Source organism: Caloenas nicobarica, chromosome 5, assembly GCF_036013445.1.
Source record: "Caloenas nicobarica isolate bCalNic1 chromosome 5, bCalNic1.hap1, whole genome shotgun sequence".
In the NCBI taxonomy this organism is placed as follows: domain Eukaryota; kingdom Metazoa; phylum Chordata; class Aves; order Columbiformes; family Columbidae; genus Caloenas; species Caloenas nicobarica.
Window position 1 is genome coordinate 51,312,235 of NC_088249.1, and position 23,685 is coordinate 51,335,919.

Here is a 23,685-nt window from a genome sequence, read left to right on the forward strand (position 1 = left end):
ATCTTTTTTCCAGTCTAAATACTGCAGGTCTTCTCTGCCTTTCTAATTTAGAAGGGGTCCAAGTGCCTCCTCAAGACAATGTAAGTACAACTGAACAAAAGATCTGGAGCAGTTCTTAAAAATCTTAATAGGGATGAACAAGCACACAGAATTTTATCTTCATGCCCCAACAAATTAAAGGACTATTTTTCATTTAATAATGTTGCAAGTTTAAAATGTTTAAGTTTCTAACATTTAGAAATTCTAAGAATATTTGCATCCTAAGACAAGAGAAAGAATGTTAGTACTCATTATTTGAGCAAGGAAAGAAAAATCTATAAAATTATCAATTTATTTACATTCTCCAGACAGAGCAGCTATAAGTATAATCTAGCCTTTGTTTTATAAATATTTAATCAGCTTAGTAACAATTAGGATCATTTCATCCCACACAGGTTCTGCTACCTTTGATTAAAACCTCAAGGAGGGGAAAAAAAAAAAAAAAAAAATCTTGTTTTTCTTGTTATCCATTTTCTTTGCTTTTTTACTCACAGTCATGGGGCGGAAAAAAGCCACAGCATAATCATTCAAAATCAGGTTCTAAGAAATAAATGGAGAGCACATGGTAAAAGTGTTATGTCCTCTACCACATAAAATTAGCTCCTTATCACTGCATTGCTTCCACTGTAATCCATGAATACCCTTGAGCAAAGAACAGTATTGATCCGAGCCAAATTATCTGACCCAAGGGACTGTGTAGAAAGGAGTGGGGAAGATGATACAGCCTAAAACCTGAATGAATACATTTTATAATCTGCTAATATGACCATTAGTGTGGAGAGCTGCTCAGTTCCACTCTACTGCCTGCTGTCTCCAACACGTTCCTCATTCTTCCCCCTTATAGTCAGAAAGAGCAAATGCCTCCTCCCATCCTTTACAAGGAACGTATTCAGAGAGCAGCAATGAAAGACTCCAAATTGAGTGTGCCCCTCAACTCCCTCAATACTGTCCTTTGTCTCGCTTCAGCAATGCTACTTTTAACATACAGAACTCAGAAAATATATCTATCCATACCTGAACTCGCTGAAAAACATTACCCACTCTTACTCTCTCCATATACATAAGGATTGTTGAGTTGCCTGATAGATGAGAAACTCAAGGCTTAACAGTTTTCCATTATGCAAATCAAAACTTGCAGACATCTCCCAGCTTCAACACATTACACCTCTACTAAAAGCGAAAACTACAGTTTACCCTCTTTGGGCCTTCATTTACTGCCTTATTTCTAATTCCAGATGATCAGCTTCCAACAAAACTTGAAAGCCCATCTCTCTCACCATGCAACAAAAGAAGCCAGATTGTCCTCCTGTACTGTACACATCTGCTTTTGTACCACAACTTCTATTAGCAGATTGTTGCTTAAGAAAAACAGACTGGCAATGAGAAACAGATCAGCAGCTTGGCGTTTGTTCTACTTGTGTAACCTTTCACAAATAGCCTTGCATTTCCACATGAAGGCAACAAACGTCTGCTCTGTGCAAATACAAATATTAGATAGTCGAAAAGCTGCAGTGTTGTTCAGAGATTGGCTGAACAGATACAGAGAAACCAAACTAGATTGCCGTTCAGATACCCTAAAACTTCTAAGTTAAATGTTTTCATTTCTAAAAACCAATTTACTGTAAACTAATATTTAAATAGTGCTTATGCAGTCAACAAATACAAGTCATAACTCCCTCTCTTAGCAATGTTCTTTAGTAGTCTATCAGCACAGGATCTTCTGAAACCCTCTGAGGGCATCTTTTGGTGACACAACTAAGACACTCTATGAGCCAGCTTCTTCAGAGAGGATTATTCCCATTCATCCCTCCCTGCCCAGACCAACTGGAAATAGTGCATTTTCATTGCCTGTTTTCTGCTAGTTTAACCCTGTGATACAGCTCGCCACAGAGCAATTTCAGAACTAGACATTTAAGAGAAACAGCAGAAGCCCAGCTAGGGCTAGGAAGTCCCTTTCAGGGGAGGCTTGCCACTGTCATGGCTTAGGGCATGTTTATGCTAATCACTTCACACATGCGCTTGCCAAGAATAAAGCCCAGTGTGTGTAACTACATCGGTTCCCATAAATGAGAGTGGTAAGACTGTATACAGATAAAAATTACACTTGTTCCATTGTTCCGTGCTGCCAGGACATGGTACTAAACAGCACTGTGGGAGGAAGCTGGAAGGAAAACAGGAAAACACTTGGAGAAATAGGGGACTTGGACTTGAGACCAGAGAGGGGCAATCCAAGTGGAGCTGTTCAGCGCACACTCACATGCAGAAAACAGCTCAAGGACCACAGTCGTAGATTACCAGAAGACAATTTCCTTCCAATCTTGCAGTTTTCTGACCATCCTTTGAAGGATCACTCTAAGTGATAACAATAAAGAACATCAAGCCTGAACATTATGCCTGTATCTGGAAGTGTGTATGAAGCTTGAAGCATGTATTTTGGGTAAACAAGGAATTACCCTCCTAAGGATGAGAAGAATCATGCTCTAAAAGAAGCACTTTAGTTATAATATTTTTTTAATCCTCAGAGTTGGATCTATTTTGAAATTGCATTGACGTATTCCAGTATGTACTTAGAGGGCAACAGACAAAGTGCAAGTTATTTTTCAAGAACATGCAATGAAAATATTTAACCAGTATCGCAATATAGTTTGTAACACAGAAACCCCCCTCATCATTATCATACTTACTCATGCTACAGAGAACATTTATTATGATAAACTATCCTGCGCTTACAGAATGGAAATTCAGACTTCTTATTTCCTATTGACAGTGCTATGGCAGTGAAGTTGAAAACTTTAATTATTCTATCTAGCTTTTCAATACATGTAAAATATCAAAAGCTCGATTTATTTATTCAGTCCACTAAATTTATCCAAAACAGCAAAATATTCTCTCCCTCTCTTCAATGCCCTTCAGAATCACTATTGTCTGAGCGTGAGCTGATGGACAGAGCAAAACCAGCAAACTTACACACAACACAACTCCCTTCCAGAGCATAACACAGAAAAGGGAACTGATAATTCCACAATTGCTTTCTGAAAAACTTAAAGCCTTGCTTCTAGTTCTCCAGCCATTTTTAGACTGTTACTTATCCATAAACCCCTCTACTACAGTGATGCACTACTACTTGTCCTGTATCTGAGCATTGTGATTCCACTATTGATCCTGTACTACATTGTTGACTGCAAACTTCTCCCACAGAGAGCAAAAACACAGGTTTTTTTCCTTAAAAGAAAAGCATAAAGAGGAAACATGAACTCTTAACTTGTTTGAAGATGTCTTCATGAAAGTAAAATTCATTTTTGTAATCTGTAGCAGAGGAGCTGACTTTAAAACATAGCAGTCCCAATTTGTACTATTTTAAATCAGGATGCACATATATGAATAATGTTCAAAATTTAAGGTGGGAAAAGGCTGGAGCTACTCTTGTTTACATAATGAGACAGAATTGGAATAGACATAAAAATCTAAATTAATAGACTTGGTAGAGCTGCCACACCTACACTGGTATCCCTCTAAGTCAAAAGAAAAAGAAAGATTCTATTCTTATACTGTACATTTTTACTGATGTTACAAATTGATTAGCATTGCACTTGGACAGGGCTACAATTATGTTGTATCTTAAGCACTTGTTCCCTCCCTGCCACTGTATCCCATGTTCATTGCAAAACTCGCTCTTCAAAGTTTAATAACCTGTGACAAAAACTAATCCATAAAACCAAAAACAAGAGGTTTGGGAAGAAATCCTGCAAGGAAAGGGGGAAGCTATTGACAATTTTTCTGTGCTTCAAAGATTGGGTCAAAGTGACATAATACAAGCTACATGTCCAGCTCTCTTTATCACCTTTCAGCCAATTTCTCTCCCATAAAACTTTGAGGGTAAGTCCCAATGAGACAGGCTGCAGTAGGACGTGCCATTTCGCCAAGGGTCGAAGAACTAAGGAGCTCGCTGTTGCCTCCAGCCATTTGCATGCTCACGTTCAGGCTGGCAGCTGAGGCGGGTATGTAGTCACTGCCTGTCTTTTGTTTTTCAGAACAAGGAGAAAACACATTTTTCCCCTCCCCTGTCTGGGAAACAGGAAATAGATTCTTATAAAGACTCTCCCACATACAGACTGGGCAGGAAAAAGGCGGAGTTTGGCAAAATTAAGATTTGTTCTTCAAATGCAGACCAGTAATTATTCTAAGGTAAGCGACAGGATGGCTAGGCTTAGTAATGTTTACCCATTCTGGTGCTGCTGTTTTCAAATGTATTTACATTTCATGCAGACTTACCCATAAATGTAAAAATCAGTTATTTTTACCTGAGTTTTCAGGCAGTTAGATTCTTTCGCAGACTTTATTTGCCTTTACATAAAGGCAACTAATGAAAAGAAATGCCTTTTTAAATAACTGTACAAGTTAATTAGTTCTTAAGCTCCTTATAAAATGGCTAGACATTTTTATCCCTATTTTATAAATGAGGCTATACTGTTTCAAGTGCACAATATAGCTCCCCAGAGCATATGAAAAGTTCCACACCTTCACTTCAGAAACCATAAGCTAGTAGCAATATTGTCTTTAGCTCAGGAGAAAAAAATCATTAGGACAGAAAAGCATGTGGATTTTCTATGGATGTCAGTCACTTGATAACTGCACGTCTGGAAGGACAGATTTTCTTGTTGATTGTATGTATTCCAGGAACTTATATTAAAAACTAGTAACAGAGAGAAAATTAGTGCGAACACAAAGATGGTTCCTCACTGAAAAAAAAATCCTGAGATGCTAGTTTGAACCTACCTATGTATGAGCTACCCCCCAAAAAATCCTAAAATAATTTTCTAAACTTAAGTTTAAGTTAAGTATCTGACTGTATTTTTCCACTAGCTAGAGTCTGAAATGTTTCTGTGACCACCTACATCAGAAAACCAGAACCTCTGTAGAACTGTAGAAGGCCTTTCTAGTTATTGGTCAGGGGTAGGAAGGAACCCTAGCCTTAGAAAAAAATTGTAAAAGTTGAACCTTGGGAGAAAGTTGTAGATGATACAGAAGATGCTGAAGGAATATAATCATGACTGCTTATCCTCAGTGTGTACCAAGAACATATATATAATTTGCCTTTTTTTTTTATATGGGATGTCCTAGCCTAATTTTAAAATGCAAAATTTTGCATGAGATTACACTTTGTAACATGCTCTAAATTTATTTTAGGCTTAGAACTTTTAAAAAGTTTTCATCAGACAGGAATGGCACAATTTGGTAAAAACATTAACTTTTACCGAATTGGTTATCTGGCAGAAAAAACCAACCAAACTGGAATGTGCTCTGTATCCAACTTGTTCGGAGTTTATGCTGCCTATATTAAGAAAAGCTCTAATATTCATGGAGTGCTATTAATCAGCAGCTCTCAAAATGGTTTAAACCACATTTTTCTTTTCTGTAGCATATGCTTCTAACATAAATTTGCATAATATGCCTGTATCATATATTTCTCCATCATAGCTTATGTACCACAACTTTTAGCTCATGCCAGTGCAATCCATGCACGTACCGTGACCCATCCCTTCTGTCAGTCCTCCTCCCTTCCCCACACGCCAAAATCTCCAGCTCTCTACCCCTTTCAGGAGTCTCCAAGCACGAAAATAAGACTCAGCTAGTTTTCCAGCTTGTTGGCCAGAGACAACAGGCTCTCCTGCCTTGCCCTTTGCCATAGCTGCCCACCTTTTCTTCTCTATCTCCTAAGCTTTGGATCCACTTGCGAGGACAGTGGCAAGAGGCACACCGTGCGGCTGGCTCCCACACTAGAAAGGGGACCGGGTCAGGAATTCAGGGCAGGCAAGCTCTGCAAGAAACAAACCACTCCCAGCACAGACAACCGCTTCAGGCATTGCAGGACAGGGTTCTGCATGTAACAGCACTTACTGCACAGCTCCAGCATCACCTCAGAAAGGTACCAGCATTGGTTTCAGTGTTCAAGGAAGTTGCCAGAAGACATTTCATACCCTGTGGCTTAGAAGTGGTTAAGAAAGCTATTAAAAGATAATTCTCTGATCACAAAGCCTTCTCTAAAACAACAATCAGCCCCTACACAAATCTGCTCAGTCCTTCTATGTCAGAGAACAGGAGGGAAACCAAACAAAGCAAATGGACAGTACCGTTCCATGAAAGAGGTGTTACAGACCTAGAAAAACAATGTTTTTAAAACAGCATTTTTTTTTGTTTAAAACTTACTCTAGAACACAAAAAGAAAGGTCCCTCATGGCCTGAATGGTCGGTACAACAGCACAAATAACAGACAAATGCTCCTTTGGCAACATGGTTGATTTTATATAAAATCTAAGTTGCACAGTAAATGCCTGGGTAACTCCAATGACCCTGGCTTTGTGCAAGCTAAGAGGCAGCGCAGAGCTCCAAGCAGCCACCTCTAAAGTGATCTCTCCATGCTTGACTGCATCGCACCTCAGTTTGGTATGTTATCCACCTTCACAGAAAGCATCTAACATCTAAACCAATTAGTGTTAGAGTGCTAAACTGGATAGGAGTGAATCTCAGAAAGCCATGTTCCAACTACTGAGAAATCAAATTATTTTAGTGAAAAGACGGAATGAACCTGCAAACACTCTGGCTGCTTTAAGTTCCTGAATAGCTACCTTAACTTGTGCTTGTTGAGGTCAGGCTGAACAGCCTTTTAGAGCTGAAAAAAATATTTTTTAAATAATGTTAAGTGCAGTGAGTCCTAAGCATATTACAAAACACAGCATTTAACACCATAAAAATACTCAAATATGTAGTCAATGTAGTTCCTCTTCAGAGTGTTCTATGCGCCAACACTCATTACAAAAATCCCCTAACAATCTCCACAAAATGAAATTATAATGAAAAAACTATCTCATTCCTCTCAGAAAACTGCCATGTTACTGTATCAAGCATATACTTGTAATTGAAACTGACTGGAAAAGCTAAGACTTGTCTCCAAAAAGATTAGGTGGAACACCTTGGAGTAATGTAGCTGCATGATTGCCATGAAATAAACCTCCCAAGCCAATAAAACCTGACATGCACATAAAGTCAGTGTGGTGCAGTCAGCTACTTAACATCCAGCATTAGGATTTTTCCTGCCAATGCATAATGCTTTGTTATCTTCAGCATCCACTGGCATTGCTGCTATTCTCTCCCCACATAGAATAAGTTAAAGAATTCACATTTTCTTTTAGTTGAGCTAGCAGCACTAGGCAAAGTGCTAGTTCATCCTGCATCACTAGCAGGACGGAGCATCAGGAATGGAAGACTTAAAAAAAAAAAATCATTTACAGGTTTTGCTCCATTTTTCTTAGCTTTAGAGCAGACCATAATCAAGAGTTCTCTCAATACAGCTATGAGGGAAAAACCTTGATTTACATCACCATTACTGTAGGTATGGTTTGAGAGCAGGTAAGGGAAGAAAAACTCCCACTCTATTTCAATTGAAAGCTTGAATTAACTGGAAAAAGCTTTAGAAATGGCTATGTTTAATACATTTGTTCATTATGCTTTCACAGTAATATCTCATTAAAAAGCTCTAGTCCTCAAAGCATTTTAAGGGGAAGATGCAGAAATAAACTGTCCATTGCATTTCAAGCTACAAAATCTGCAATTCACAGTAACTGGTGTAAAAGTTCAGAGTTAATTTACTGCCTCTATTATTAATAAACTATAAATTGGGATGTTAACAGTTCTGGTGTACAACAGATAAATTATAGGGCTACTTTTAGTGGGTACTTCTTCCCCTGCCCATATACCACCTTCATGATAAGCCCTGACCACACTACGTACTCCACAAAGCAGTTTACTTGGGGGGAGGGAGGTGGCACAGAATCATAGAATTGTTTGGGTTGGAAGGGACCTTAAAGATCATCTAGTCCCAACCACCCTGACATGGCCAGGGACATATTCTACTAGACCAGGTTGCTCAAAGCCCCCTCCCACCTGGCCTTGAACAATTCCAGGGATGTGGCATCCAGCACTTCTCTGGGCAGCCTGTTCCAGAGCCTTACCACCCTCATGGTGAAGAATTTCTTCCTTATATCTTATCTAAATCTACCCTCTTTCAATTTAAAGCTATTACACCTTGTCCTATCACTACATGCCCTTCTAAGAAGTCCCTCTCCAGCTTTCTTTTAATTCCCGTTGAGGTACAGGAAAGCTGCTATAAGGTCTCCCCAGAGCCTTCTCCACGCTGAACAACTCCAACTCTCTCAGCCTGTCTTCATAGGAGAGGTGTTCCAGCCCTCTGATCATATTTGTGGCCCTCCTCTGGACTCACTCCACCAGGTCCATGTCCCTCTTAAGTCTGGAACCCCAGAGCTACTCCAGGTAGAATCTCACAAGAGCAGAGTAGAGGTGGAGAATCACCTCCCTTGACCTACTGGTCACACTTTTTTGGATGCAGCCCAGGAGACAGTTGGCTTTCTGGGCTGCGAGCACACATTGCTGGACATGTTGAGCTTCTCATCAACCAACACTCTTGAGTCTCTCTCCTCAGGGCTGTTCTCAATCCATTCTCTACTCAGCCTGTATTTGTGCTTGGGATTGCCCTGACCCATGTGCAGGACCTTGCACTTGGCCTTGCTGAACTACATGAAGTTTGCACGGGCCCACCTCTCCAGCCTGTCAAGGTCTCTCTGGATGACATCCCTTCTCTCCAGCATGTCGACCACACCACACAGCTTGGTGTCATTGGCAAACTTGCTGAGGGTGCACTCAATCCCACTGTCTGTAACCCCGACAAAGACGTTAAACAGCGCTGGTCCCAATACTGACCCCTGAGGAATGCCACTCATCAATGGTCTCCACCTGGATATCAAGCCATTGACCACAACTCTTTGAGTGTGACCTTCGAGCCAATCCCTTATCCACCGAGTGGTCCATGTATCAAATCCATGTCTCTCCAATTTAGAGATAAGGATGTCATGTGAGGCAGTGTCAAATGCTTTGCACAAGTCCAGGTAGATGATGTTGGTTCCTCTTCCCTGATCCACTAATGCTGTAACCCCATCACAGAAGGCCACCAAATTTGCCAGGCATGATTTGCCCTTAGTGAAGCCATGCTGGCTGACACCAATCACCTCCTTATTTTCCATGTGCCTTAGCATAACTTCCAGGAGGATCTGCTCCATGATCTTGCCAGGCACAGAGGTGAGACTGACTGGCTTATAGTATCCCAGGTCTTCCTTTTTCCCCGTTTAAAAATGGGGGTTATGTTTTCCCTTTTCCAGTCAGTGGGAACTTCACTGGACTGCTACAGCTTCTCAAATACGATGGAAAGTGGCTTAGCAACTTCATCCACCAGTTCCCTCAGGACCCGCAGATGCATCTCATCAGGTCCCATGGACTTGTGCACCTTCAGGTTCCTTAGATGGTCTCATACCTGATCTGCTCCTACAGTGGGAGGTTCTTCATTCTCCTAGTCCCTGCCCTTGCTTTCTGCAACTTGGGCAGTGTGGCTAGAGCACTTGCCAGTGAAGACTGAGGAAAAAAAGTCGTTGAGTATCTCAGCCTTCTCCATATTCCAGGTAACCAGGTCTCCTGTTTCCTTCCAGAAAGTGCCCACATTTTCTCTACTCTTCCTTTAATCACCAATGTACCTATAGAAGCTTTTCTTGTTGCCCTTGACATTGCTGGCCAGATTTAGTTCTATCAGGGCTTCAGCTTTCCTAGCCTGATCCCAGGCTGCTCAGGCGATTTCTCTGTATTCCTCGCAGGCTGCCTGTCCTTGCTTCCACCCTGTGTAGGCTTCCTTTTTGTGTTTGAGTTTGTCCAGGAGTTCCTTGTTCATCCATGCAGGCCTCCTGGCATTTTTGCCTGACTTCTTGGTTGCAATGCATCACTCCTGAGCTTGGAGGAGATGATCCTTGAATATTAACCAGCTTTCTTGGGCTCCTCTTCCCTCCAGGGCTTTATCCCATGCTGCTCTACCAAGCAGATCCCTGAAGAAGCCAAAGTCTGTTCTCCTGGAGTCCAAGGTAGTGAGCTTGCTGTGTGCCCTCCTCGCTATCCTAAGGATCTTGAACTCCACCATTTCATGGTCACTGCAGCCAAGGCTGCCATTGAGCTTCACATTCCCCTACAGCCCCTACTTGTTGGTGAGAACAAGGTCCAGTATAGCACTTCTCCTTGTTGGCTCCTCTGTCATTTGGAGAAGGAAGTCATCATCAACACATTCCAGGAACCTCCTGGACTGCTTATGCCCTGCTGTATTGTCTCTTCAACAGATATCAGGGTGGTTGAGTCCCCTGTGAGGACTAGGGCTTGTGAATGTGAGGCTCTCCTGTCTATCTACAGAAGGCCTTATCTGCTTGGTCTTCTTGGTCAGGCGGCCTGTAGCAGACTCGCACTATAATGTCACTTGTCCTTGCCCTCGCTTTAATCCTGACCCATAAGCTCTCAGTCAGCTCCTCATCCATCCCCGCACAGAGCTCCATGCACTCCAGCTGGTCATTGACATAGAGGGAGACATCTCCACCTCATCTCCCCTGCCTGTCCTTCCTAAAGAGCCTCTGTCCTTCCATCCTAACACCTCAGTCATAGGAGACATCCCACCACGTCTCTGTGATGCCAATAAGGTCATAGCCCTGCACACATCTCCAATTCCTCTTGTTTACTCCCCAGTTATGTGTTTGCATAGAAGTATTTAAGTTGGGCCCCTGATAAAGCTGACTTACTGGCTGGAGCAGTGTCATATAAGACACTAAAAAAATAAAAGTTCAGTGTCTGAAGTGTTTTGTTGTTCCTTGTTCTGCCTCCAGGTTGTTAATGGAACAATATATTTGTAATGCTCAAATCCTAATATGAGCATTTATCACCGCCTGAGATTCTGTATAAAAGCAAGGATGACAGTTTTCTTGAATTTGTGCCACAACATTGTTTTATTTCAAGAGGTCAGACATTTCCAGTAAGTAAATATATACACCATGGGGGAAGGAGAAAAAAAAAAAAAAAGAGAGAGAAGAATACAGGCACTCACATGAGACCTGCAACAGCACATTCTGGAGTTCTGAATTAAATCTTTGCTTCTGGTAGAGACTAAAATACTTGTTACTGTTAGCTGCAGATACATAAGCTATGAGAATGAACATATTCCCATAAATTATTCTTTGATTTAAATATTTCCAAGGGGTAGGAGACTAACTGATCAGGACAGTTTTAAGAGCACATCACAGCCTGAGATTTTTATTTCTCACACACTTTTTCCACATAAAACAAAGATTTTTCCAACTAAAGTATCATCTAGCATAAAGTACTACAGTTTCAGAATGACATGATTATTCTACACCATATGCTCCACTGATCCGAATAACTGGCTGATGAAGAGGCTACCCTCCCCCCCAAAAAAAGAAAAAAAAAATTAAATACTTATTTTCTTTTAAGTTGTCTCTAGCATTCACCATGAAGAAGGCCCAGTTCCAAATCCATATTTGGGAACAGCTCTATTAATATAAAAATAATGACTCACAGTGCAAGTTCTAATTAAATCTTCTATTTAGAAGCATTATGTTTATAATACTTTCCCCATATAAGGCTTACAGTTTAAATCTTTATGCATGTATTGTTAATGAATATAAAAATGCTTAAGCTACTTTTGCCTACTCACACATGCAAAAAATCCCAGAGAAAACACATGTGAGATCATAAATCTTGTGTTGTAGGGCAAATGCTACCAGAACAGCCAGATTGAATATACAGGACAACAGTTACAAAAATAATACCTGCAATCTGTATAAAAGAAACACCATTCCTGGGGGTGATGATTAAATCAGAAGATTCGTAATTACAATTCTAGAAATAGTTCAGTATTTTGCACCATATTTCCATCTCCCTCTACTTGGCAAGCCTACTGTCACCTTGTCATGTAAGGTGGCCAGTAGCAGGGTTCTCCAGAATACACAAATAATGCCAGAATGTGGTGGAATTGCTGCAAATGGTAAGTTCTTGTTACCAGACAGTGAGGCTACTGTTAGCCCCATTGCTTTTTTCAAGACCCTTGCATTCATCGTCACTCTCCTTCTCCAGCTTTTGACGGCTCCATACCTCTCCTCACAGTTCTTACAGCAGAACCACCAGTAAGGTAAGAGGGTTCTCAGACAGAGCACTGGGAAGAGCACAGCAACCAGAACCTGTAGTAAGGAACATTCAAGGCACAGAGCACGCAGCAGTGGTCAGAAACAGCTGGCAGCCCTTCCTGGCTCCACTGCTTGCTGCATGTGGGGAAAAAGGTCTAGACTGCAATCCTGTCTTGATCATTTGGCCACGTCACCAAGCAGTAATGTGATGGCAACTGTGGGATGCAGGGGAGTGGAGTGGGAGACTTGGGGGAAAGTAATTTATAAAAGAAACTTCTGCTGCTTGTGAATGAGAAGATTTGCCACGTTTTGTTTGTTCTCAGAGGCTGGTCTCTATACTTGCCCAGTAGTTAGAACATCCTCAGATCTCAGTCTACACCCTCCTGCTCCAAGAAAAGAGCAAAATAAGGGGCATTTTAATCACACAGGACAAGCCACCCCACTTTGTAACCGAAGCATAGTGAATGAAAATCACCATCAGCTTCAGAAAATGGAAGAGCAAATCTGTAACTAAGTTACAAATGAGCACAAAGGGCTACAGCTGACCAAGAGCACTAAGATCACCTGAGTCAGGCAGAGTCAGTCAGCAGTGGTGCCATTGCAGCTCAGCTGACATTTTTTGACATCATAAAGCATTCTAAAGATGACTCTCCAAACTGGATTTGCAATCTAACAAAAACTAAAGTGGATAATCTACTTTTTTTTGCCTTAATCTGGTAAATCTGTGCTGTGCTTTCCAAGGCTAACAGTCTGTATTGCAACCCTTAGACGGTCCCTTGTTTCATGATAGAAACTGTGGTAATTTGGGAGAACTGTAAAGCAGTTCAAACAGCTGCTTCTTCTCAGATAAGATATTTGGGTGTTCGTACTACTTCTGTTTGCCAGATGAGCTATTTCAACAGGCTTTCATGAACTGTTTTTCACATCCTTTAACGCTCTTTTTCCTGCAGTTGCAACAATACTTAATAAAAAAGTGTTCTGAAGCAGACTTATTATGCTCCTACTTTCTACTTTTTTGGGCAAAATAAACATAAGATATGACTTTTTCTCCTTGGCTTGCTTTGCGTCAGTACAAGACAGAAGCACACAAGAAAAATAAATTCTTTTTCTTGGCTCAAAATCAAGACTCATTAGTTTAAAGCAGTGGCTTGGAGCAGAGGAAACAGATCTTGGGGCCAACAATATGTTACCAGAGTCAGTTGAGCATCCATTAATCATTAAGATATTCCTAAGTATTTTGTCCCTGTCCAACTTGAATTGGTTTCAAGGAATAGGTTACTTCTGCCTTGGATTATATATAATCACCTTCATGTACACATAGTCCTGAGATGAATGCAGCAAAAAAAAAAAAATTATCTCTATGCAGAGCAGAACTCAAAGAGCATTTTCAGAGAGCCCAGAGCAGCACTGGGCAGAAGGAGGGAGATGTCAAACGATTTGAATTCTAGGTTGAAACACTGACATCACAAATTAAACACATACTTTTCAAGAAGGCTGAGCAAGTACTCCACAGCAGCACAGGCACTGACTCAGATGTTAGCTGCAAATACTGCATTTTCAAAGCTTCTGCCCCTGCCAGACTTCCCGAATGCACAATCTAGCTACGTTCCTTTGGCACTTGAAACCATCCAGGAAAACATGCCACACAACAGTTATTCAACAGTGCAGAGTCAAGTACGGTAAAGATGAGAAGAAAAACATCAGCATTTAAACATTTTACTTTGTGCTATATATTTGTTTCAATGAATAACCTCTTGTAGATGATGCTCAGTTTCCATTGCCATAAATTTGAGATGGCTGCTTTGCAGGATTCGCAGAGATCATAGCTTAGTTTTACGCCATCTTCAAACAGTTTTCAAGTTTCTAAACCTGCACTGAGTTAGAACATATTGCAGACCAACTATACACTGCATGGCCTTGTCAAAATTGTCATGCCAAGCAGAAGAGAGTTATGAGGCATCATGTGGCTCACTAACCAGCGTCATTAGAAAACCCAGTTTGGGTGCAGTTTTACCTAGTAGACTGTTTATCAGTATGTCGTGATATTTGAAGCAAGATCAGAAAGATTACATGTGTCCAAAGGAGCTCTTCACTTCACTTCTACAAGTGCATGATCTACTTCACACTGCAGCAAAGCTTCCACACGGTGGGCATGGCCACTGTGAAGGTAAATCACCATGGGCATGGTTCTGTATGCACCACTATAAAGGTTATAGGAATGCGTAGGCCCATCCATTATGATTTTAAAAGGCACAGGAAGCTTAGATCACACCAAAGCTCAAGCTGCATATTTGTTTCAGGTGGGTTGAGGTCATATCTTGTGAAATGCATGCTTGGATTTACACCCTCAAGTCATTAAGAGAAAAAAAAGAGGAAATAGATGTGTAATAAACAGTATTTGTTATTTGGCAACTTAAAGACTTTACTGACTATCAGTAAATCCAAATGCTAAAGGGACAAGAAAAAATAGCATTTACAAAAGAAAAAAAAAAAAGATGCTGAAATGATTACAGTTCCAGTGCATTTTTCACTGTCAATAAGCCCAGCACCAAGCAAATAAAGGGATATCTCCCAAGTTAAGATGACCTTCAAAAGAGTTCGTTTATAAAAATAAACTTTGCTATGCAAAGAAATATAATCAGAACACTGCAGGCTAGCACATAAAAGCAAAGCTGACTTAACAACATTGTCAAAGAGATGCTGGCAGGTAAGATTTCTACCTCAGTCTCAGCAAGAGAAGGTAGGTCTCCCAACTCAATGTCCCCTGATGAATCTCAGCACCAGATCCTTCTGTCTCCTCACACTTGTGTAACCATTACCCACTTCAAAAAGCAAGAGCAAACATGCCCATGTCCAGTGAGACCTACTCAAGGCACACCTACAAATCACTGTTTCTAAGTCAAACTCTGGATTTTACATGTGTTTCCAGTTTACATGTGTACAGTTCTTATACTAGTATCAACTGAGGTACAATGGAACAGGAGAAAAGCTAGGAAGGGGGAGTTTTTTGCTGGTATTAGGTTTGAAAACACTTTCAGGCATCTTTGCTCCCCTTGCAGTCTTCCTCCTCTTACAAGTTTACAAGTAAGAACCAGAGCCTGACCAAATCATACCTCCCCCTCCCTCTCCCCCAAAAATTATTGTGATGACTCTCGCTACAGTTCATTGTTTACAAGCAAAATTAAAAACAAGAATCAAGATTTTCCTGAAAACTGGATCAAATATCTGCAGTTTCGGGGAGTATCTTATGATGTCAAAGACACAACTATTAAAAGGAAAAGTGACCATCTTTATGCAAAAAGATACAAGAGCTCTCACATAACTCCTGTATCCTATCTTCTCCAATCACCCATTTTGGTCACCTCATCCAAGATATCGGGACCATCTAAAACAAAAACACTATCTGGAGCTTGATAAACCAATCTGTGAGAACTTCTTGAGTTGGGCATGGTTTATTTACTTTTTAAGAACATCTGGATACAGTATGTAAGAAAAACAAGAAGTTGCACTTTTGTTTTTAAAGATGAGATTTTAAACAAAATTCTTGTTCTCCCTCACAAATGCCATGTTACACTCTTTACTGTGAACTTCCTGCAAATTCAATAGCTCCACTTTACAAAATAAGACTTGATACAGTAGGAAGGTGCCAAACAAAGTGACTTTTGATGTAAAGAATTCCCTCCTATTGTCTCGATGAATATTAAACATTTAGCATAATACTACCTTGTCTGATTCAGAGTATACTTGGGCAGTTTATCACCATACTCTGCAGTTACATCTCTGAACACACTCATTATCTGGAGGTACTCACGTTTGGCTGTGCAAACCACATGCCTTTTTTTTTTTTTAAATAAGAGAAGCTCAGTTTCCATGCACTACATTGTGTACAGTAATCCCACAGTAACCATGTCCTCGCCATGCGCAGGTACCTGCTGCAGCAGTGTCCAAGCAGCTCCTCTCTCCTGAAGTGACCTGTGTGACGGGGCCTCTGCACCTGACGACTGGAACACACTGTCCCAAACAAAAACCCCTAAAGATCAAAACAAGCCTTTCTGCTGACACGCCAAAAGTTTAGGCTAAACAGGAAAACATACTTCAAAATCTTTTTCCATTACCTTGCATTATTAAACCATCTAGGCAAGAGATAAACATAAAAGGAATTTCTTTAATTAGAGACATTCACTCCTCAGCATCTGCTGTTTAATGGAGCAAAGCACATCAGCATGTTAGAATCAGATAATATTGGAGTCTCCCACAAACTCACAGTTGAAGCTTCTTTTTCATGCAAGCATTTGGGTGCCACTGGTTTTACTCACTGCAATACAACACTTCCAGTTAAATGCTTGCTGTAAAATGTAATGCCAGGTATGCACCGGGCCACAACAAGTGAAATTCCTTAAAATGATGATGTAGCATCTTGCAAGTTAGAACAAGGCACAACAGATGCACAGGGTGATCTTGCACAACTTACTTTCCTGAAGTTCTGCACCATGCATTCATTTTTAATAAACCTCACATCAATTAAAGATTATGCTTCCTGCAACTAAAATCTAGAAAAAACCCCTTTAACATAAGCAATATCCATTATGTTTTGCATTTCAGCACCATTTCTTAATTGACTCTCTAAACTAAGATAATCTCTCAAAGGGTCAAAAATCTCCGCCAAAAAGACAAGTTAATGCTAATATATTCTTAACTTCTACTACAAACTCAATCCCATTGAGTGGCAAACACATCTTACAACTTAAACCTAAATATTGCAAGGCAGTAACTTTGAATTATGTTTGATTTTGTATGCAGCCAGATAATGGAATTTTTAGTACAGTTGTTAAAAAAGTTAAGCCAGGAAGATGTTAACATCCATCTACTTTGCCATTAAAAAAAACCCAATCCAAATCTAATTTAAAAACAAACAAAAAACCAAATTTAAACATATGTTGGCAAAGCAAGGGACCCTTCTAAGTGGCATTGTGCAAGCCGGTGCAGGCAAAACCAGTGAAGACCAGCTGAACAACACTACTAAAGTATTTCCCATCTGATCTGCTTGCACTGCTATATGCCTCTCTTGTGCAGAGACTGACAATCAAGTGCACAACAGATCATGAGTTTAAAGCGTCTAGGCAGGTTTGGGCTAGTCTGCACACTTGGACTCCGAAATATGCCTGGGCTTTTCAGGAACACAGTGCTAAGCCAATGGCACCATGAAGCACTTATCACAACGCTTGCTCAGGACAGAGGGTTAAAAGCAGCAGCAAAGTAAAACAACACTCTGAGACTAACAACTTTCTTCATTTGTCAACTCACCTACCAGGTACTAATAAACAGTTAACAGAGGACTGTGGAAGTACAAGTCCTCTTCAGTTCAGGTACGGCTGTGCTGAGAAATAAAACTTACATCGTATGAAGACATACAATAACCTGCTCTATTGCAATCAAATGCAATTGTAAAAAACACTTTCACCTGAAAATTCTCTATCTTCAATTATTACGTAAACATTCTTTAAACAAGGAATATCTAGTTAGTGATCTTTACAGTAACGGTATATTCTGTTACTGAGAGGATTTAATAGCAAACAGAAAAAATAATCAGTGTTTTTAAACCCACAAAACTAGTAAAGTGACTAAGAGTAGTTTTACGTATTTGAAACTACTGAAACTATTTTTTTTTTTAGACTGACTAAATTTAAAGTAATTTGTATTCCCTATCAGGGAGCATCACATTTAATGAGCTTAGCTGTTGTTCATACCAAAAGCATGGGGTGTTTGCTGGCAAATGCTTGAAATAATTAGCACAGGCATCTCTTCAGGAATCACACGGTTTCTAATGCTTTGTGGTGCTTTTACTGAGCAGATCCACCTCATTTTAACACAGAGACAACTCTAACCTGCCCCCAACAAATGCACACGTTTTAAAAGCAAATCTAAGAAAATGTAGAAGAAAGCAAGCTAAACAAATGCATATTTCATATGCTGTGATCATCCATTTTTTTTGAGACAAAAGACTTGGTCATTATTTCATGTACCCCGTCACTAGAAAAAAAAAAATAAAGGCTTCTGTTTTCATGCCGGTTTAATGATGAAGATTCAAAGGATACAGGCTCTTTCTTACCCGTTCAGCGTGTATGAACCATTCCTCTTGAGTCTCATACTTGCAGATAAGAATCTTAGGAAAAAATCCAGAATGAGGTGGTTTGTCCTCTGCTAGACCAGAATCCAGGCACCTGTTTGGTGGTTGTGCTTTTTGTTCACTAGGGGATCTCTTTCCTGTTTCTCTGAGTCATCAGTGAGGAACAATGCGAAACCGCCACCAGAGCCACTTAGCAGGAAGCCCAGAGGAAACTGCGTGCAGCCAAACAAGGGTCTGGAAGTGTAAAATCTCCCCAAAACACCTCCAACAAAACCCTAGAGCCCACCAAGAAAAAGCAGCAAAAATTCATGCAGGAGGAGTTTCTTATAAAATACTTCAACTGCTCCTTGCATGTGCATGAATAAGTCTTGTAGAAAGCCGTATTCTATTGGTGAGCTGCTCTTCTTCCAATTAGTCTGAAAGCAGTTTCAGATCTATTCCCTCCTTCTCACAAGCCCTGCTGTGACTGTCACTCAAGTATTCAGCACTGCACTCAGCATAAGGCAGCTAAGTAACAAGCCCTAAATAACAAACAGACTATTTCGTATTTTTTTCTCCCCCGAATATCAAGTTGGAAACTACACATGTGGAAAGAGACACACAATTAGTGGTTTACAAGGTTTATTTTCCTTGTAGAAAGTTAAAACCAGATAGATCTAAAGTCACGCTCGAATGCTGCAGAGAAAAATATCCTCTAGCAGTCCAGTCCTGGGCAGGCTGCCCAGCATAAATCACACCATCACACTGTCCCCGATGAGGCTGTTTTCCTCCCTTTCTGTTCACCCTACCATTCCCTGATAGCTGTGAACTAAACAGCTGCACAGCTTAAAGTCTGGACCAGATGGGGGAATCTACCACACAAAGCAAAAATTACTCCAGATAATTGTTGATCATTTACTGTCTGTGAGTAAACAGACACTGACTCAAGTAATAAATCACATTAAAAACATTTTTAACAATGTATGTTGAAATGACTGTCACATGTGGCCTAGGTGAAACTACTCTAGGATAATGAGAAAACTGCACACTAGCCAAATATAAAGATTAACTATTCACTACCTAAACAGAGGAAAGCAACGGGTAGGGTCCCACAGAACTCTGGCCTGAGAACAACACTAGTCTGTATCTTAATGGCCCAAACGTGTGAAGACAATGTTCGTCAAGCTGAATTTTCATCTTGATTTCATCTTTGCATTGTTCTTTTGGATTGGTAATCTGAAAATTTAACAGTTATAGAAAACAGCCTAAAATACAGTAGAATTATTTAATTTCTTTCTAGGTGCTTGAGATTATACAGTTAGGTGTAATCACGTATACCTGTATAGGGACTGATTAGATCACAAATGTTGAAAGAAAAAAAGGTTACAAGGAATTACAGGCTGAAGAAATCAACAATGTCATACTGTTGATAAAAGGCAACAAGACTGAGTGTTACAAATATGCTGCGTCTGGAAGATAGAAAGCAATCTGGAGTACCGTGCCCAACCCTTGGCACCCTAGTAGACAGATGTAGAATAAGCTGGAGCCCAGAATGCACCAAGAAGAATACTACCTCTCTCATAGATGAGAAAACTGAGGGAGGAAAACAAGGTAACATCTTTCAAGAATGCAGAACAGTGCTGTAAAGAGAAAAGAAACAAGATGTTCTTCCTGCTCTAAGACAGGTTAGTAGTATGGTTTTTTTGTTTGAGGTTTTTTGGGGGTTTTTTTGGTCTGTTGTTTTTGTTGTTGTTTGGTTGGTGCTTTTTTGTTTTATTTTATTTTAAATATTACAGAGATGATCTTGCTCCAGAGCTGGGGACTGAGGAGGTGGCCTCTATAGGTCTCTCTTATCTATAGCTTTCTATGATTTGCTTCCATTACTAGTTGGAAGAAGGAATGAAAATTAATGAAAATTGTGCTGTGTAACCACACAAGGCAAAATAGCTCAAGCCAAACCAGACTATAGCATGCTTTAGATTTTTTTCCTCAAAATAAGTTACACTGGCCAGGACTGCAAATAGGTCCAATACATTACCACCAGCAGCAGTAGCGGCACTCGATTTTATCATATACATCATGGGAAAGTATTACACTCCATGTTCTTCTCAACCATCAACTCTACAAAGATCCTGCCCATGTGCTGGCTGGCACCCAGGCCCGATTCTCCCAGTTGCTATGGCCAGGCCCTGCTGTCCCTCAGGAGTGAGTGAAGATTCACTACGGCCACCGAAGAACTAGAAGTTAGGTCCCTGCAGGCAGCTACCTACCAGTGCTGGATAAAGCAGAGACACATTTTTGGAAGCTTATCAAAGAAGAGCAGGATGATTTATTTGGTTAACAATTTAGAGAAGAAAAAATAGTTAAAGCTAATAAATCAAAACTTGTACAAAAAGATCACTTCTAAATGCTCTGCAAACCCAGAATCAAACAAAAACTTGAACAGTTTTCTTCTTGGAAGCCAATATTTCCGTAGAGGTGGTCTTAAACTCAGGCTCAGAGTAAATCTGTTATGTCTTCAGTTTTAATTGAAATAAACCATGTCCCACCGAAAAGATGCAGCTGACAGTATAATTAAAGTATATATGACACTATTTTTTTTCAGGTATCTGCTAATTTGCATTGGAAGTACACCAGCAGTACGGAACACAGGAGCTACCATGAGGTGGTATCTGATGACTATTATGTAACAGAAAGTGACTACTATGGTAAATTGGAGAACCATTGTTTTCATAATGAAATAAAACCAGGCCTTACCACAGCTTTTTTAAGCACCTTTCTGGACACAAAAATGTAAGTGATGTACTCACGGATTTTGAGTGTTTTTACAAGCTACTTAATTTTTAAAAAAATAAATTTCAGCATTCTCTTGCTGCAAGCAGCTGCTGTTTTTTTCCAAATTCTACTTCTGTTGAAAGACATCATTGCTTTTTTTTTCTTTGTCACTCCTCCATGCTCTTTCAGGGATTACAGCAGCACAAGGGTATGTGTTCTTTAATATCTCCATCTGAAAACTATTATAGGAAACCAGCAACTAAATATAAACTATCCAATCAGAGTCAGAGACAGCCACATTGATGCTGGGATCCCAAAATGCTATCATGGACAAAAGAACTTACCACAGAAACACAGCAAAAGTCTACTTGCCAATACAACTGTTTCAGAAACAATAAATTCCTGCTCCAGAGAAGACTCCTGGAGTTTTGTTTGGTTGGTTAACAAAGATTAAAAAACCCTTTATTTTTAGTCAACATGAAAATAAAGATGATGAACTTGCTGAAGTAGGCAACTCTGTGGTGAAGCAACACGCTATACACATTATCTCCTACAGTATTTGCAATTAGCTGCACCTAAAGAAATCCTTTTCTCCTCTCTCCCTACACGTACGCATTCCAGCGAGCACACAAGCTGAATCATCATTACTGTGGTGAAAACACATGGGAGGAGGGAAAACATCTTTACGTCTCCTTAAAATCCCTTCTGACACATACAGCATTCTTACAGCCCGTTTATGTTTTATTCCTTTCTCTAAGCAGAATCCATAAACTTTAGCATGGATTATTTGTTCCCAGGCTAAACACTCATCCAATTACTGCTCTGCTTCTGAGAGGAATTTCAACAGGGCCATTTGACCCAGTTAGTTGGGACGTTAGCTCGAAGTACAGTTCTTTAGGTAACAGACATTAGTATGGATGATTTACCGTTTTCAACTGTTTCCCAGCCACTTTGTGCTTTGAAAACAGCATTAAAAGAACTCTGTTCCAGCTACTATTAAAAAAAAAAAAATCTGAACTTAATAAAGGAATGTACGACTTAAGTAAAAAGCTGGGTACACAAGAGAATAGCTAGTCCTCTACTACTTGGAAAGACTTAGAGTACACTCAGAGCTTAATTATTCATCCAGGTGGAGTTTTGCATATGAATGAAACATCTTTCTACATCTAAAAAGAAACACTGACTAGCAACCTCAGTTCTCCACATCTGGCCAGGAAAGAGAGGAGACAGTGTGCCCATATGTACCCTGTTTTCCAGATCCATGGCTTTTTCACAAGTGCTAAAGTTACTTTCTACAGCATTTTGTGTTTTATACATGTATCCTCAGCCCATTCCCTCCAATGTTTTTGAAAAATCTATTTGAATTTTTCCCACCATTAAAGAGAAAAATTTACTCCTTTTCTTCTGGAAATCACTCACTAACCTAACGCATAACCTTGTTTTCTCCTGTCTTGCATCATAACTTGTACTTAAGGGCAGGTGATGTTAACTCCCAAGATAATCAATGAAACACTGAATCATAAGAAGAAACACATTTGAATCTACTTTTCTGGTCTGATTATACACTTACAGCACTTTTTATTAGTAAATATATTACACAGGGCACCAAACAGTGGGTCAGTCAGGTTCACTTCTACTTAACTACTTAGCTAATTCGGGCTTACTTTAAACACTAACATTAGAGAAACAAAGAGCTTACAGCTCAATTCAATCGTTGCTGGATAGGGAACGAAAAAGTAAAAGAGGAGAAGAACACAAAAAGTGAGACATAGCTGGAAATAAGTGTTTCCCCCAAATTCTGCTAATGCATTCTGCACATGAAGATAGTGCTGCCTCAGCTTCAGAGCTGAAGGGATTTCTTTGCCAAAGCTGTAAAGAAATCCCATTTCATTAGGGGATTTGGCTTAGTATCGAAAAGAAGAAAAAACCCTGTGTGGGGAACGCTACAATGGTCACTATACAAACGAATGCTGTATCACATTCCCTGTATACGAACAAAGAGCCATAACACATGAGAAGTCTTTAATTTGTTTTTTAAGAGAAGATTTTTTCTTAAAGAATACAACAGCCAGTCCTGATTTAAGGCAAAGATGATGGCAGAACTGAAAGGGTTACTGCAAGTATTTCATAATAAGCAAAACAGGACGGTGTTGGAGAAAGTTACAGAACTGAAATAACAGAAAAGCAATCCGCCTGGAAACGGAAAAGGGTGGGTGAGCAGTTTCTACCGGACAAGGGCAAAAGCCAGGGTTTATAAATTTAGAAAAAAATACACACCCACACAAAACTTCAAGTAAGAGGATAGGAGGGGAAAAAAAACAACAACAACAAAAAAACCAAACCAAACACCACACCAAAAAAACCCAAACCGCATAGTTTACAAGCCTTTATGTAAGTTTTGCCTGATCATTCTTAATGGACATCTGTCCATGGCATAGTACAGGAAGGACCAAGCTTTCAGCGTGTACCACACTGGCAGAAACACAAACCTTTGGCACGCTGCCTGCTCTGATCTCCCACTTTGGGCAGTGTCCTGGAGGCAGGTTTGGAGCGAATGAACACGGACAGATCACTCTTTTGGAAGGGCTGTCCAAAAGAGTTAATATAATGCATGTTTGGTATCAGACTTCACAGTGCACTGTGAATCCACTTAAAGGATTTCTAGGTTTCAAAAACAGAAGCAGCTACACA

General features: G+C 40.1%; 1 protein-coding gene across 3 annotated transcripts in view; it reads right to left on the minus strand.

The window, feature by feature from the left end:
• MOB2 (MOB kinase activator 2) overlaps positions 1 to 23,685 on the minus strand; it is a 123,263-nt gene that overhangs the window by 46,420 nt on the left and 53,158 nt on the right. Inside the window, exon 1 of one of the 3 annotated variants that reach the window (XM_065636045.1) lies at positions 18,223 to 18,317. The exons of the other annotated variants lie outside the window; for them this stretch is intronic. Coding sequence (XP_065492117.1) covers positions 18,223 to 18,260 — 38 coding nt within the window. The 5' untranslated portion in view covers positions 18,261 to 18,317. Of the gene's footprint in view, positions 1 to 18,222; positions 18,318 to 23,685 lie in introns of those variants that run through there. 3 annotated transcript variants of the gene reach the window in all.